Below are 16852 nucleotides of genomic sequence, written 5' to 3'. Positions count from 1 at the left end.
TAAAGAAAAAAATCCTTGGCTCACTCAACCTATCCTCATAAGACATGATGTCTGATCCAGGTAAATCTCCTCTGCATCCTCTCTAAAACAATTTCCACTCTGAAGGATCATTTTTTCACTTGCTGTATTATTCTAATAATGACCAAAGGAGTCAAAGGATAAAAATTGAATTATAAACTGATTCTAAGGGTCAAAGACAGCCATTATTTTATTCAGTAGTGGGGCAAGCAAGAGGGATACTCGTACTAATTCTTTGCCAAATTAACTTCCATTGACTCTCTTTACGATGGCTACTGTTGTTTTTCAACATAATACAGAGAGGCATCTCTAAGGTTAGAATTAGTATTTGGCTACTTGTAAATTACTGTGATATACTCTGTAATACAGCATTGAAGGAAGTTGTTTGGTCTATCTTCTTCTCCTATTTCTGAGAAACCTATATTGTTCATATCTTCTCCCTTGTTCTCTACCCATAGGCCTGCAAATCGTTCTCCTTCACTACTCATGAATTCCCTTTTGACTTTAAATGTTGAATGTTCTTTCAAAACAATTTCACTTAAATCTTGATGATGCCTCCTTCGATATTTTTGAAGTTAAAATACTCTTTACAATGTGTTTTAAACTATCAAAAAAATTTAAGATACTTTCGAAGCAAAGTTACAATCTGTTGTAATGTGAGTATTGTTAAAAGTAAGTTAATACTAGTCGGGCAGCTGTTGGTAACAAGAGGCGGGATCCGGGGTTGGCGGGGTCTTTACTTCCGCTCTTTTTACTCCCAGTATGCATTGTATGTAGTTCCTCCACCCAGGCCGCACGAGGTACCTGGAAGCCTCTGTATTGTAAATATCATTTGCCATCCCAGATAAAGATGCTCTTTTGGCCATCAAGTTGTCGAGTGGTCTTTTTGTAAAGTAGAAGTTACCACATATTTTTGGTGACGGGGTAAACTGGTTTTGTGGATGGGTCGGCCCCGTTTTCAATCAGGAGCTGTGAGCGGGCAAGCAGCCTCATGTTCGGATGGCTGCGTTCGGAACGGTCGGTGTGTTTGATGAGCAAATTGAGGAGTGGCCGGAGTACAAGGAAAGGTTGGGCCACTTTCTCTGTGCTAATGGAATTACTGAGGAGGCTAAGAAATGCTTTATTCTCCTGAGTTTGTGTGGGGCAAAGCCGTACAAGCTGATACGGAACTCAGCTACACCGCAGAAACCAGGAGAAATTCCATACGACGAACTGGTCAAGCTCGTGGGGAACCACCACAATCCGATGCCTTTGGTGATAGTTCAACGGTTCAAGTTTCACAGCTATGTCCGGAAGCCAGGTCAGTCCGTGGGTGGTTTTGTGGCCGAGCTTCGGCAGCTGTCGGAGCATTGCGATTTCAGAGCCTTGTTGGATGACATGCTCCGTGATAGATTAGTATGCGGCATTAATAATGACGCCGTACAATGCCGCTTGTTGGGGGAAACCCCACCGTTGACTTTCAAGACAACCCTAGAGATTGCTCAAGGCATGGAGTTGGCTGATAATAATGCCAAGGATATGCAGAAAGGATATGGGGGGGTTGCAGTCGATGGCAGTGCTCCAACTCAGGAAGGAGACTGGTAGACAGGAAAAGCGGGTGGAATGTTTTCGGTGTGGAGGAACACACTATGCAAATGTTTGTAAATTCAAAGATACTGTCTGCCATGCTTGTAGCAAGAAGGGACATTTAGTAAAAAGTGCAGGAGCATAAAGGGTGAGGTTAAGCCTGGGCAGGGGAAAGCTCAGCACACACCACCTAGGAGAAGCAGACAGAGAGGCAGCGTGTGCCTACAACATGTCTGGGGTGGAAACGGATGAGGGACCACCTGAACCATATTATGCCACAGTCACTGTCAATGGAAAGGACATTAAGTTTGAGATTGATTCAGGTGCTACTGTATCAGTCATTAGTGAAGAGCTAGGTGGCAAATCTGCAGATGCCGTTTATCCCAATAATGCTGAGAATAGCTTGCCACCGATTTTAAAGAAGCTCAGTAGTCCAAAACAGTTAAGGAGCAATGACCACTTAATGCATACCAGGAAAGCATGTCCACCAGTGACATTGCTAGAGGGAGACACAGTGGCAGAGGGGGCAGAGTCCCCTGAAGAGGATAGACATTCTCACGCGGACACACAGACCCCTCTCGTGCTCCCAACAGTAGATCCACCCAAAACATCCTCACCAGCGGTGCCTGCTGGGTCACCGGGGGTAGTGCGTAGATCGCAGCGCACTCGCAAACCTCCTGACAGACTGAATCTTTGATTGGATAGTTCTTTTTGTTGTTAGATTGAATGTTGAATTTGCCATGTTTTTTATGTGTTTTTGTATTGGTATCTTGTTGCTAATGATACCACTGTTTTTATTTCCCAGTTCTTCTATATTTGGGGAATGTTGGATTTTAAAGGGAGAGAAGTGTTGTAATGTGAGTCTTATTAAAAGTATGTTAATACTAGTCGGGGAGCTGTTGGTAGTAAGAGGCGGGATCCGGGGTTGGGGGGTCTTTACTTCTGCTCTTTTTACTCCCAGTATGCATTGTATATAGTTCCTCCACCCATGCCACACGAGGTACCTGGAAGCCTCTGTATTGTAAATATCATTTGCCATCCCAGATAACGATGCTCTTTTGGCCATTAAGTTGTCAAGTGGTCTTTTTGTAAAGCAGAAGTTACCATGAGTGACAATAACAGAATAATAATCTGCCGTTTTTGTTTCAGTAATAACTGGCTAGTTGGTGAAATACTGAAAGCTAATTTTGAAGTCAAGAAGGAAGTATATTTTTGATGCCAACAGCATTATAATCTTTCCATTATTTGAATTAATAACCATTTAAACATTGCAATGCTACTAACATTAGCATGATTTAACAGTAATTCTAATTATCTGCATTTGAGTTATTATTTTGTGAATATTTAATTTTTAAAATGTAGCAATTATCAAGTAGGTGTTAATGGGTATTGGAATATGGCTGAATGATTTCAAAATGCTTCCTTTTCAGTCTTCAGTCTTTCTTAAGATTTCAGTCTTAAAAACATTTAGTGAAAGAATGATTAGATCAAGGACATCAATGGGTCCGACTAAAGAAAACTATACTCCTTACTAAATTGTGGTGATCAGTCAGTTTAAATCTGATCCTGATCAAGATGCCAGCACAGTCTTTCTGCCAGCATTTTCATTACCTGTCTTCCATGCCTTCATTTACAGCTGATTTACATTATCTGGTATGTTTCAACTTCTGTGCTGTTATGTCACAGACACCAGGGAAGCAGGTTGCTGTAAAATGCTGTTGTTCAAGTTTCATAGCTTGCCTGCCAAAATGTAATTTTCTTGAGGCCTAAACTCAATTTAACAGATTCTTTTTTAGACGAGAGTAGGTCTTATCCCTTCAGGATGTCAGTTGCTAAATACATTTTATCAGTATTATTCTTTTAGGAACACTATAACCAGAAAATTAGTAAATGGTCTTGAATTTTCTTCTTCCTACTTTGCCATACAGTTTGGATATCAAGGGAGGCATACAGTTTTTAAAGTGGTTTCTCAGTGTTTCCATTAAAACAGATCTAACACTATTTAAGATCAGTTTGAAGATCCATAGTAAAATAGGTCAAGAATAATCCATAGGTCAAGGATTAACTTATGGCAGGGAGAAACAGCTGTATCTTTACATAGTTCAAAACTAAAATAGCTGAATCTATGAAACACAGAAAATAAATTAAGCAGAACATGATGTATATGTTTGTGAATAAGGACATAAAATTACTGCTTCACCAAAACTCATTGACTTTAGAGGCAGTAGTAAATGTGATGAGTTGTGGACAGTGAGTATCATTGCAAAATCCATGAGAAGCATGTTTGTATTTACGTGCAACAGGCTTTCATAGACCTAGCATTATCTAGATGTAAGATACCAAATTCTGATCATCTTGCTTACGATGAGTCACAGCAAGGGAATAAAAAAGCAAATTGTTTGGGCAGATAGTTAATGAAGTACGAAGAATTTGTATAGTGTTTGGTTCCAGAAATATAATGTTTAATTTACCCATTGAGGTGGAAGCATCACAATCTGTTTTTGCTGCTTTTGCTTCCCAATAAATCTCACATCATATACAGTATTTGGAGAGTAAACTCTCCCACCATCCTTTACACAAAAGGTACCGCAGATGCTGGAAATCTAGAGCAAAGTACACAATGTGCCGCAGGAGTTCAGCAGGTCAGGCAACATCGGTGGAAAGAAATAAACAGTCGACGTTTTAGGCCAAGACCTTCACCAGTCCCGATGAAGTGTCTCGGCTTAAAATGTCATAATTTATTTCCATCCACAGATGCAGCCTGACCTGCTGACCTCCTCCAGCACATTGTGTGTCCTGTTCCCAACATCCTATGGCTTCTTTGTTAGAATATCTTGGAGAATATTCTCAAGGATGGGAAGAATTTGACAATATATTGATCTTGATAGCTGAGGTCTTGAGAAATCCAAATGGAAAATGTTGCTTTGCAACTTGAGGATTGCAGGGTGAGCTGCCTCAACAATTGTCGCTGATTTGCAACTACATCTACTGTGAAGCCGAGCAGAGAGCCAGTCAGATTGCCTCCACTGTAAATCTACTGTAGTGACAGGAAAACTGCAGCAGGCCCAAGTCCTTGCTTAGCTGGGAGTTGACTCTTGCTGTGATAAACCTCTCAAAGCACTTCATCAGTTGCAATTTTATCTACTGCACTCCACTCGGCTTGAGCCGCCTGGACAATAGCAATTTCTATTTATAGCAGCTGTTTATCGATTACAGCTCAGCATCATCATCTCAGTACTAATCAACAAGCTCCAAAATTAGAAGTATAGCAGGTAGTACAATGCTATTGGGGCATTCCTAATCCAGAATTCAATTCCGGTGTCGTTCTCTAAGGAGACTCTGTGCGTCCTCCCACTGATATAAGTGGGTTTTTCTCAGGAGCTCCAGTTGCCTCCCACAGTCTAAAGACATACTGGGTAGGTTAATTGGTCTTATAAATTGTCCCGTGATTAGGCTATGGCTAATCAGGGTTGTGGGGTTGCTGGGCTAACATGGCTCAAAGGGCTTGAAGGGCCTACTCCACACTGTATTGCGAAGTCATTTAAACCTGGGCCTCCGTACCTTCCTCTACAACTGAGCTCTTGTCTTCCTCATTGGGAAACCACAGTCAGCGCAGATCGGCAATAAGATCTCCTTGCTGGCAATCAACACTGGTGCACCTCAAGAATGTGTGGTTAGCCCGCTGCTCTACTCTCTCTACACCCATGACTGTGTGACTAGGCACATCTACAAACTTGCCAATGACACAGATATTGTTGGCAGAATTGCAGATGGTGACTAAGAGGTATACAAGAGTGAGATAGATCAACTATTGAGTGGTGTTGAAACAACAACCATGTATTCAATATCAGTAAGACCAAAGAATTGATTGTGGAATTCAGGAAGAGGAAATCAAGGGATCACACAGCAGTCCTTATCAAGGAATCAGCATGGAGAGAGTGAGCAGTTTCAAGTTCTGGTGTATCAACATCTCTGAGGATCTATCTTGGGCCCAACATATTGTAATCACAAAGAAGACATAACAGCGACTATATTTCATTAGGAATTTGAGGAGACTTGGTAATTTCTACAGCTGTACCTTGGACAACATTCTAACTGGTTGCATCACCATCTGCTATGGACAGGATCAGAAAAAAACTGCAGGAAATTGCAACTCACCCAGCTCCATCATGAGCTGTAGCCTCCCCAGCATCAAAGACATTTTCAAAAGACGATGCCTCAAAAAGGCAGCATCCATCATTAAGGACCCTCATCACCCAGAACATGCCCAGTCCTCATTGCTACCATCAAGGAGGAGGTACAGGAGCCTCAAGATATACACTCAGCATTTACCCTTCTCCATCAGGGTTTTGAATGGACAGTGAACTCATCCACTATCTCCCCATTTTGTTTCTGCAGTCTTTTTGCACTACATATTTAATTTATTTATATATATATTTCTTAAAGTAATTTATACTTCTTTTGATTACGTATTCCACTGTACTGCTATCACAAAGAGCAAATTGCGTGACATAGGCCAGCCGTGTTAAAACTGATTCCAATTCTGTCTGAGAGAAAACCAGAGTAATTTTCCTAAGAGAGAGTGAGAATACCAAAAAGGTAGAAATCTGTTGCTGGAAGACTAAGTTGCAATATCAACTTCTTCAGTAATATAAATGAATAAACCATGATTCATTTTTGCAGAATAACACATGAATATCAAAAATATGTTTTTATTCTTTGATCAAAAATTAAATCTGTTTATCCTTAATTTGAATTGTGTATTCTAATTTCCTGGTTTTATGCATCAACTATTTTACAACTGTGAATAAGCAGTCTTACTTCCAATCATAAACATAAATTGTAAACACTGCCATTTTATTATATTGGAATCTTTATTTCCAGTACTGTTTCCAATTTATGCAAAGTCCAAGGTGGCAATGAAGCATTTTACAATCTAGTTTGATAGTCTGCTGTTTATTGAGTTGGTGTTTCAAGTAACCTTAGGTTTTGATGGAAGGTTAATGCCCAGTTAAAAGTTCAAAAAAAATCAGCTCACTGCATGCAAATATGGGGTAAATTTAACAAATGTGATGTATTTGGTTCTCACTTTCATGAGTAGAGTGAATGAATGAGAAATTTATCTAGATTTAGCAGAGTACCTGAGGAAAGAAACGATGCTTTGAAAGTTTACCTCCTCTTTCACAAAAAGAAAGCACTTAGAATCTGCTAAATAATGGAAGAATATAAGTGCTGGTATGGAAGCAGTAAAAATATTTTGAGACATAGAGTCTGTGCCAAGAGGAGATATTTCTACAAATTGACATTTGTATATTAAATATAATTTTTGTATGTTAATCAGCATCCTGAATTATAAATTTCTACAGGGCGTGAACAGAAATTTTAAGTACTATATTGTAAATTTGCTGCCACAAAACCAGGAATAAAAAGTTATAATGTACATGAGCTATCATAAAAACATACAAAGAAATGTGATTTAAGCTACTAACAGAGCTAACTCTGTTAGAGTTGTGCACAGCGATGACTTAAAAACCGGATTATTTGAGTTCAGTAGGTTGAGTGAGTAACTGATATATGCTTCTCTGTAAATTGGTATTTATTTATTCCACAATACTTTCGGGGGCATATTTTCCACACTAATATTTAAATTTTTAAATAAAAATGGTCCCTAAATAAGTTGCTGCAAATTTCTGATCATAGATTTGGAAGAAAGAATGAGACATTAAATCATAGCCCTTCAGTTCCCATCATGTTAAAGGGATCTCCAATTTCAATGAGCTAACTAGTTTGCCTATGAACTCTGTGGAGTTTGGGTTGTAACTGGCTAATACATCCATTAGTGTGGAACAAGAGAAGCAAGAGCAGGTGTTATCAAAGTAATCTGGCTGGTGCCAGTATTGGCTTTTGCCTTTTCACCCCGTTTTCCCACGTATATTCGTGTCACCTCCGGGTCCAAGTGAAACATCAACTGTGTGATAGTGGGACGGACTTGACAAATGGCACAAGGATGCCCATTCGATGAAGCAGTTTCTGAGGAGTTGGATGAATAATGAGCATGCACTATTTCATTTCATTAATTGAACCCCTGTTAGCCTGCTTCACTTACTGCCATGCTAGTTAATATTAAACCCACTCAATGGAATGTGTTTTACATTAATAAAACGTTTTAAAACACAGTCATTATAGTAAATCTTAACTCAGGTATCTGGGTATTTGTAGAGCTACTGCACTTAAACAAGACATTAAAATGGCTGGACCTTTACTTTCTGTGCAAATTCTAAAAATTAACTACAGTATTTTCTATTCTTTCCTGAACTTCTGAAAAGGCCATGTTATTCTAATATTTGAGTTAGAATCCAATGCTCCTGGTTTTATAAATATTTCCAAAAATCCAGATACATATAAGATTTAACCTCTTTGCCTGTTTCTGGCTGAGAAATAGTAATGTGGAATGTTGCATTTCTAACAGATTGCTTAAAAAAAGTCATGGCCTGTTATGGATATTTAGGTGCAAGTCAGTTAGTCTGAACATAAGGACAAATAATTACCTTTTCATTTTTATTCTCATTCCATCGGATCAAATTATCCTGCAGAATCATGTTCATCATGTAGACCATTTTTAAATTTTGTGTAACTAACAAAATAATTAACTTCAGCCCTTTTTCAACTGAACCTATTGCAGTTGAATCCAGCGAGACAAAACTGAGTGACAGTATTATTCATATAATATGTTTAATATGAATTGAAAATAAAGAATGATGAAGCACAAAGAGAAAGTTGCATTCATGGATTTTAATGGAGAGAAGGTATTTCAATAACAATTGTTTATCTTATGTTAAATTTCCAAATTGTCTCATTTCTACATAATTGGGATGTTTGGAGCTGAAGTGCAGTTGGAGGTGGATAATGGTCAAAAGAAAGGAGGAAATAGGAACTGGAAATTTGTTAACTCTTCTATGAACTACAAGTAATACTGTCCTTGTTACATATCCCACTTGAGAACAAAAATCCAGACTGATATTTTTATGTAGAGTCAAAGGAGTACAGCTGTCTTGACAGTATACCCTTCCAGAAAAATACCAAACCAGTGCCCCATTAATTTTTCACGTTGATGCACAAGATTTCAAGGGAAAAAAAGGGAAGTTATTCTCTGTGTTCTGGCCAAAATATTTATTTCACATCACATCAGAGAGTCATGAATGGCAGAAGCTTGCTAAGAGTTGTCAGCAGTCATACCAGGCTACTGACATTTTTGACATAAGGGTCGGTGAGCATGGGACTTCTGAACAAACACAAAAGCCCAAAATTTCCTGGCGGCTGTTTGGTAGGATTCTGCTGACTGCACCACAACACAGGACGTCTCACAGTCTCCAGAGTGTGATTCCTACACTTGGATATCTGCCTGCTGATCTAATGCAAGTTTAAAGCTGCCATAGGAACAGCAAGTCCATTCATTCAACAGCAATGAGGAGCAAGGATAAAATTTCAGCCTTTTATAATTTTGAAATATTTAAGGGTGCATAAAATATTTTTATTGTTTGAGAGTGTGTTTTATTTTTATCAAAAATTCTATAATTTTAATGTGGTTTAATATTTATTTTAATGTTAGTAAACTTTAAAATTTTATTTATTTCAAAGACATTCTGAAATAACCAAACACCTTGATATATCTGACAATGACTAATTGGCACCAATGCTTATTAAATGGCTTTCAGGTTTTTTTTAGCTTCTTTTCTGACAGAGCTCGTTCAGGCCCATACTTGTGAAGGCATCAATGCGCTCATATTTTGTGAGTTTTTGCTATTGAATCAGTCTGTTCTTACTATCAAGGTCAGCAGACAGAGCAGGCAGTTTGTTACTGGCCCATTATTCCATTATTTGACTCTGTCAGACTGCTGTTTATAGGAGTTCCCAATCTGCAATTTGTTTGCTGTGTTTCCATATGAAATCAGTGGCTGTTGTGCAACAGTATGCTGTTGGCTACAAAGTACTGTAGAACACCATGAAAGTTATTACGTAAATGTAATAACTTGCCATCTTCAGAAGTTTTCTGATGACTCTGCCATAGTTGGATGCATCAGCAAGGGAGATGAGGCTGAGTACAGGGCTATGGTGGTGTCACATGGTGTGAGCAGAATTATCTGCAGCTTAATGTGAAAAAAACTAAGGAGCTGGTGGTGGACCTGAGGAGGGCTAAGGCACCAGTGACCCCTGTTTCCATCCAAGGGGTCAGTGTGGACGTGGTGGAGGATTACAAATACCTGGGGATCTGAATGGACAATAAACTGGACTGGTCAAAGAACACTGAGGCTGTCTACAAGAAGGGTCAGAGCCGTCTCTATTTCCTGAGAAAACTGAGGTCCTTTAACATCTGCCGGATGATGCTGACAATGTTCTGCGAGTCTGTGGTGGCCAGTACTATCATGTTTGCTGTTGTGTGCTGGGGCAGCAGGCTGAGGGTAGCAGACACCAACAGAATCAACACACTCATTCATAAGGCCAGTGATGTTGTGTGGGTGGAACTGGACTCTCTGACGGTAGTGTCTGAAAAGAGAATGCTGTCCAAGTTGCATGCCTTCTTAGACAACGACTCCCATCCACTCCATAATGTACTGGTTAGGCACAGGAGTACATTCAGCCAGACTGATTCCACCGAGATGTAACACTGAACATCATAGGAAGTCATTCCTACCTGTGGCCATCAAACTTTACAACTCCTCCCTCGGAGTGTCAGACACCCTGAGCCAATAGGCCGGTCCTGAACTTATTTTTCCATTTGGCATGATTAACTTATTATTATTTAATTATTTATTGTTTTATATTGCTATATTTTTTCACTACTCTTGGTTGGTGCAACTGTAACAAAACCTAATTTCCCTCGGGAGCAATAAAGTATGTCTGTCTGTAAATTTTTCCCTTTTATTTCACAGTAAACACATGCATAAATTCATCATTATTTATCAGTCATAATGCAATAGGTACACTATTCTTTTTCAGGAGATGGAACACATTCTACAGAATAATGCAGTGGCTTATATCAACCTATTCAAACCTGTTGTGGGAAATGGAAGCCTGAACACTGTTGCATCTCCTTCACTTCGGCAACTAGCAACTGATGTTATAAACAAGGTATGTCCCTTCTAAATGCCAGGCATATTAAACAAATGATTTATTTAAGATCTGTCAGACTGCTGAAGTTTATAAAAATGTAAGCATAACAACATAGAACCAGATATTTTCAGAATGTGGTCAATCAGCACAATGAGAGCTATTTGGTTTCTTCCTCTCTTTTTCTTGTTTGGAATTCTATTTCTCTTTTTATTGGATATCGTTTATTTTTCCATTCCCTTTTTCTCTCTTTTTCCATTGCTGTTTCATTTCATCATTGATTTTTAAAGTGCTAATTTCAATTATTTCATTTTGTTTGCATCCTTATTAAATTGATATTATTTTGGCTGCTCAAAGACGTCCTGGATATTAAATCCCTACATGTTACTAGTTGCAGAAAGTAGGGATAACAAGAGTGTTACAAGGTGAAGCAAAAGATTTGTAAAAGAAAATGAGCTGGTTAAACAATCTAACAGACAAATACAAATGAGATGCAAAACCAGTAATCATAATATATCCCATATAATTCAACCAAATATGGAGCATAATCATACAAAAGAAATGAATTAATGTGGCAAGATCTTGAAAGAAACCTGGGAGTACTATTAATCGGTTTCAATGTTCGTACAATGAGGCTAATTTTAAAAGGTAATAGCATGTTAAAATATAATGCTGGAATACATGAATATAAATCTAAAGAATTATGCTGAGGCTTTATAATGCATTGATGATACTTCATTTGAAGTTAGTTATGCTAATTTGATTGCTGCGGTACAAGGTAAACTTGCATTAGGAAGTATTCAAAAATGATCGTGACTAATCCTGGCATAAAGCAGATCAGCTCTGCAGAATGACTGGAGAAATATTTTCATATTTTACAAAAAAAATCTTTAGAAGTAGACTGATCATGTTGTATATGAGGGAGTGTTCTTGCTCTGGGTATCTCAATGACAGGGACACAAGATGTACTCAATATTTCATTTGAGTGTTATTAATCAATCTCAACTTTTCAGCTCATTTATTTGCAAATGACTGGATGAAAAGTCAGTCATGAGCTACTGCAGTTGAACAGTTTTTAGAGGATTTCTGGTGCAGCTTGACATTTAGAGAGGAATTTGTCACAAAAATGTATTTTTAGTTAACTGGGTCATCTATAAGGAACTGTATTTTAAATAATTGGAAATGGCTTTCCAAACTTTTGAGGAACTATTTGCTAGCTCATTGTGTCCATGGGTGGGGCAACAGGATCCAATTGCCTGTCTTAATGAAGAGTCTTCCTTGTGTCTTGGTCTTAGATTTGGATCTTAAAAGATCTAGGAGGAAATCACAGAGTCTGTCCTGTTTGTAGATTCTTTGAGTCTAATCCCTTACAATGTAACAAATCATTAAAAATAGGGTAAAGAGCTATGGGGCAACTTCCCAACCTTTTTAATTCCATTTGAAGAGCCGGGTGGCAAACCAATAACATGCATGCCCATGATGGCATGCATAATAATTTCATTGGCAGTGGAGCATGCAATGCCACCTCTCAAGTCTTTAAACCCCATCCATAATAAAAAAGATACATAATTAATGTATTTACAGCCAAATGAAGTAGCAAATGATTCTTTACATCCCAAGAGCAGTGAGATATTTTTACAGGAAATGTCTCACACTTGCTTGTTGCCAGCTAGACAGTTGCAAGAACATGTGATACATTTCAAAATCCTCTCAGACCTGGTTTATATATCACTATTTGGGTAGTAAACAGTTGGACCAGTTGACATTGGCTTGCTCTGCTTATATTTTTTTGCAGTCGTAGAGAAGCACAACACAGAAACAGGCCCTTCCGTTCATTTAGTCCATGCTGAAACCAATTAAACTGCCTGCTCCCATTGACCTGTACTGGGACCATAGCCCTCCACATCTCCACCATCCATGTCCCTATCCAAACTTCTCTTAAACGTTGAAATCAAGCTTACATGCACCACTTGTGCTGGCAGCTCATTTCACACTTGCATGACCCTCTGAGTGAAGAAGCTTCCCCTCATCTTCCCCTTAAGCTTTGATGTCTGGTTGTCGTCCCACCCAACCTCACTGGAAAAAAGCCTGCTTGAAGTTACACTACATATACCCCTTATAATTTTGTATACCCTTATCAAACCTCCTCTCAATCTTCTATGTTCTAAGGAATACAGGCCTAAACTATTCAATCTTTCCTCATAACCCAGGTCCTCCAAACATGGCAACATCCTTGTAAATTTTCTCTGTACTCTTTCAACATTTTTTACATCTTTCCTCTAGGTAGGTGACCAAAGCTGCACATAATATTACAGATTAAGCCTCAACGACGTCTTATACAAGTTCAATGTAACAGCCCATCTCCTGTACTCAGTACATTGATTTATGAAGGCCGTTGAGCCAAAAACTTCTTTATGACCCTGTCTACATGTGATGACACTTTCAATGACTTATGAACCTGTACTCCCAGACCCCTTTGGTCTACCACACTTCTCAGTGCCATCCTGGTCACTGTATGAGGCCTGCCCTAGTTGCTGCTGCCAAAGTGCAACACCTCACAGTTGCCAACATTAAATTCCATCTGAAATTCTTATCCCATTTTTACACAGATGCAGATCCCTCTGCAAGCCATGATAGCCTTCTTCACTGTCCACTACAACCCCAATCTTGGTGTCACCTGCAAATTTGCTGATCTAATTAACAGCATTATCATCCAGATCATTGATATAGATAACAAACTTAAAGAACCCAGTACCAATCGCTACAGCATTCCACTAGTCATAGGCCTCCAGTCAGAGAGGCAACCATCTACTACCATTCTCTGGCTTCTCCCACAAAGCTGATGTCTAATCCAGTTTACAACCTCATCTTGAATGCTGAGCGACTGAAACTCCTTGACCTACCTCCAACGCAGGACCTTGTCAAATGGTTTGCTAAAGTCCATGTAGACAACATCCACTGCCTTTTTTAAACAGTGGAACAACATTGGCTGTCCACCAATCCTTTGGTACCTCTCCTGCTGCTAAGGATGTTTTAAATATCTCTGCTAGGGCCTGGCAATTTCTGTACTTGCCTCCCATAGGGTCCAAGGGAACACCTTGTCAAGTTCTTGGGATTTATCCACCGTGATTTGCCTCAGGATAACAAACACCTCCTGCTCTGCAGTCTGTTCTGGGCCCATGAAGTTGGTTCCGCTTTGCTTCAGATCTATAAAATCTGTGTCCATCTCCTGAGTAAAATACAGATGCAAAAAAAACCCAGCCTGTCCCAATTAAGCTTGCCAGATCCTTTCTGATACCATCAAAACAGGCCATTTTCCAATTTAGAATCTCAATCCGCGGACCAGATCCTCCTCCTGTTTGTGAGTGAACACTGGAAATTAGTGATAATAACAGTAAATAGTGTATGTAGTTTAGCTGGATATAGAATATTTTTAAGTGTTAGTAAAGCAACAAAAGTCTCTCTGAGAGTAAAATCTGCTTATTTTCTTTTCCTTAATCTTTTATAAATACAGTATGCACCAGAAGTTATAATTTCCCATTCATATTTCTTACTTTATATAGAAGGTACAATAACAATATTATATAGAGCTGGCATTTTTCAATTGTCTTTTTAAATATCAATATTAATAAGTTTTGATCATGTTTTCTAAAAAGTGCATTTATTTCTATCTGTCTGTTATATTTTTATTAACAATAAAACAATACATGTATATAAGCAAGAGGTTTCATCCTTTTTCATTAAAAAAAGTCCATAATGATGTATTAATTCATTAATCAACGATAATCTCTGTTCAAAATTGCCATGGCATGTGAGAGAATTGTTTAAAAGATTATCACCAACTTGGGCATATTCTCAATGAGTTTCACCACTCCGGGTTGTGAAATTTCCTTGATTTGTCCAGTTCAGGTTTTATCAGTTTTTTTATATAAGATAAAAATAACAATTTTTGTAACTTTAGAAGTGCACCTATTAATTGTTTTTGCTCTTGAAAAAGATACTATTTTAAAGGACTTCCCTAAAGGGGTTTCAGCAATTTTTTACATTAGGACTTATTTTGCGCAACAGGACCAATGGTTTTTCAGTTGTGTGATGCCACTTCAACTTTGACAAGATCACTTGTATTCATGTGCAGCTCAAATCGCCTACTATTTATTAGCACATTCCATTACTGCATATTAATTTAGTATAGACTAGGAACCCATAGGGACATGTACATTACATTGGTAACAAGCATAGGATGAAACAAAAAAACTATGCCATTTGAAACAATGACATCATCACACTGTGTATTCATTATGCTAGAATAATTCTGTAGATTCATGATTAGTAACAACAGAATTCAACTGGCAAGACTGAAGATCAGAGGAGAAATAAACGATGATATGTGGAATATGTCTTGTGACTGCTGAAGAGATAAAATACGGAATATGTCGTGTGACGGCTAAAGAGAGAACAGGGCAAGATGGCAGCTCAGATCAAATCATGCTAAATCAACGGCCTTGGCTTTTATGATAAAGGAGAGGAACCCTTGAATTCTTCTGCAGAAGTGATGAAAATGCTCTACAGAGAATGAAGTTTTCTGAAATTGCAGGAAACGATAAAAGTCCCCTCCTCAAAACAAAACCATGTGAAAAATAAAAAAGCAGTCTTGCAAACGGGGAAACGCTTAACATACAACTTTCAAACAACTCTTGACACCACACAAGATGAAAGATGTTTTAATTGAGGAGTTAATTTAAAAATCATAGAAAGTTACAAATTCTGAACCAGAAACCCAAGGTCATGCAGGACTATTACTGATGGTTTGAATTTATCTTTTAACACTACAGTTTGATGCCTTCCTGAATTGACTGCTGCGGGGTATGTTTATGTGCAATTAATTGAATACAATTAAATATTGAGCATCAAGGCACAACACCAGACAGATGCACATTCAGCATTACCTCGAGAAGATACTGATACCAACATAGAGAATATAATATTCACACTTCAGGCAATAGAGGATAATTTTTCTATAACAGATGTGAAGACAGTGAAATTGATGCAGAATGATTTAATTTTATATGAGTATATATTTGTCTGCACTAACTCAGATATATGTTTGAATGAGAAACTCAATGACCAAATGCTAAATAGCATGTCTTGACACATACCACCACAATACATTCCTCTTCTACAGTAGCTTTGACAGTTCCTTTCTTAAACACCTTTGATATTTTGTCGGACATGTTGTTGTACAGCACAAAAACAGACCCTTCAGCGGATGACCTCTGAATGTTGTGAGCATTCAGGTAAAGATGCTTAAACTTTGACATTTTATACTTCGTACATACTTACTTCCTGCCACGTACCATAAGACATAGGAGCAGAATTAGGTCTTTCAGCCGTTGTGTCTGCTCTGCCATTTGATCACAGTTTCTCAACCCCATTCTCCTGCCTGTTTCCTGTAACTTTCGATGTCCTTACTAATCAAGAGCCTATCAAACTCTATTTTAAGTATATCCAATGACTTGGACTCCTCAGCTGTCTGTAGCAGTGAAATCCACAAATTCACCACCACAGGATTAAAGGAATTCCTCCTCACCTCAGTTCTATAGGGAGTTTCTTCTTTTCTGAGGCTGTGTTCTCTAGTCCAAGACTCTTCCTTACTGAAAACATTCTCTTCATGTCTGCTTTATCCAGGACATTTTTAGTATTTAGTAGGTTTCACTGAGTTCCCCCATTATTATTTTGAACTGCAGGGAGTACAGGCATAGAGCAATCAAACTACCCTCAAAAAATTAACCCTTTCATTCCCAGGATTATTCTCATAAACTTTCTTAAAATATCTCCAAAGCCAACACATCCTCTCTTAGATCCGAGGCCCAAAACGGCTCACGATATTCCAAAGATCGCCTAATCAATGCCTTCTAAAGCCTCTGAATTACATCTTTGCTTTCATTTTCTAGTCCTCTTGAAATGCAGAATGTGAGGAAAAGAATAGAACTTTATTGTCATTGCTCAAGATTGTGGTGCTACTCCAAAGCAGATATTTTCAATGCATATGGTATGCCTTAATTAAAAATAAATAAATAGAAATTCCCATATTAATATGCAACAACTGGTTTTGATAATCCACAACACTCAAAGGCCACTGGAAAACTGGGGAGTAGTGTTA

The 16852-nt window shown here is 38.3% G+C and overlaps 1 protein-coding gene across 9 annotated transcripts in view; it reads left to right on the top strand.

Moving 5' to 3' along the window:
* LOC132378867 (inactive N-acetylated-alpha-linked acidic dipeptidase-like protein 2) overlaps window positions 1-16852 on the top strand; it is a 937774-nt gene that overhangs the window by 713578 nt on the left and 207344 nt on the right. For all 9 annotated transcript variants that reach the window (XM_059946161.1, XM_059946120.1, XM_059946130.1 and 6 more), the window contains one exon: window positions 10582-10713. In XM_059946161.1, coding sequence (XP_059802144.1) covers window positions 10582-10713 — 132 coding nt within the window. The remainder of the gene's footprint in view (window positions 1-10581; window positions 10714-16852) is intronic.

This window comes from Hypanus sabinus, chromosome 2 (genome assembly GCF_030144855.1).
Source record: "Hypanus sabinus isolate sHypSab1 chromosome 2, sHypSab1.hap1, whole genome shotgun sequence".
NCBI classification, from domain to species: domain Eukaryota; kingdom Metazoa; phylum Chordata; class Chondrichthyes; order Myliobatiformes; family Dasyatidae; genus Hypanus; species Hypanus sabinus.
This window is presented reverse-complemented; position numbering and strand designations above follow the sequence as displayed.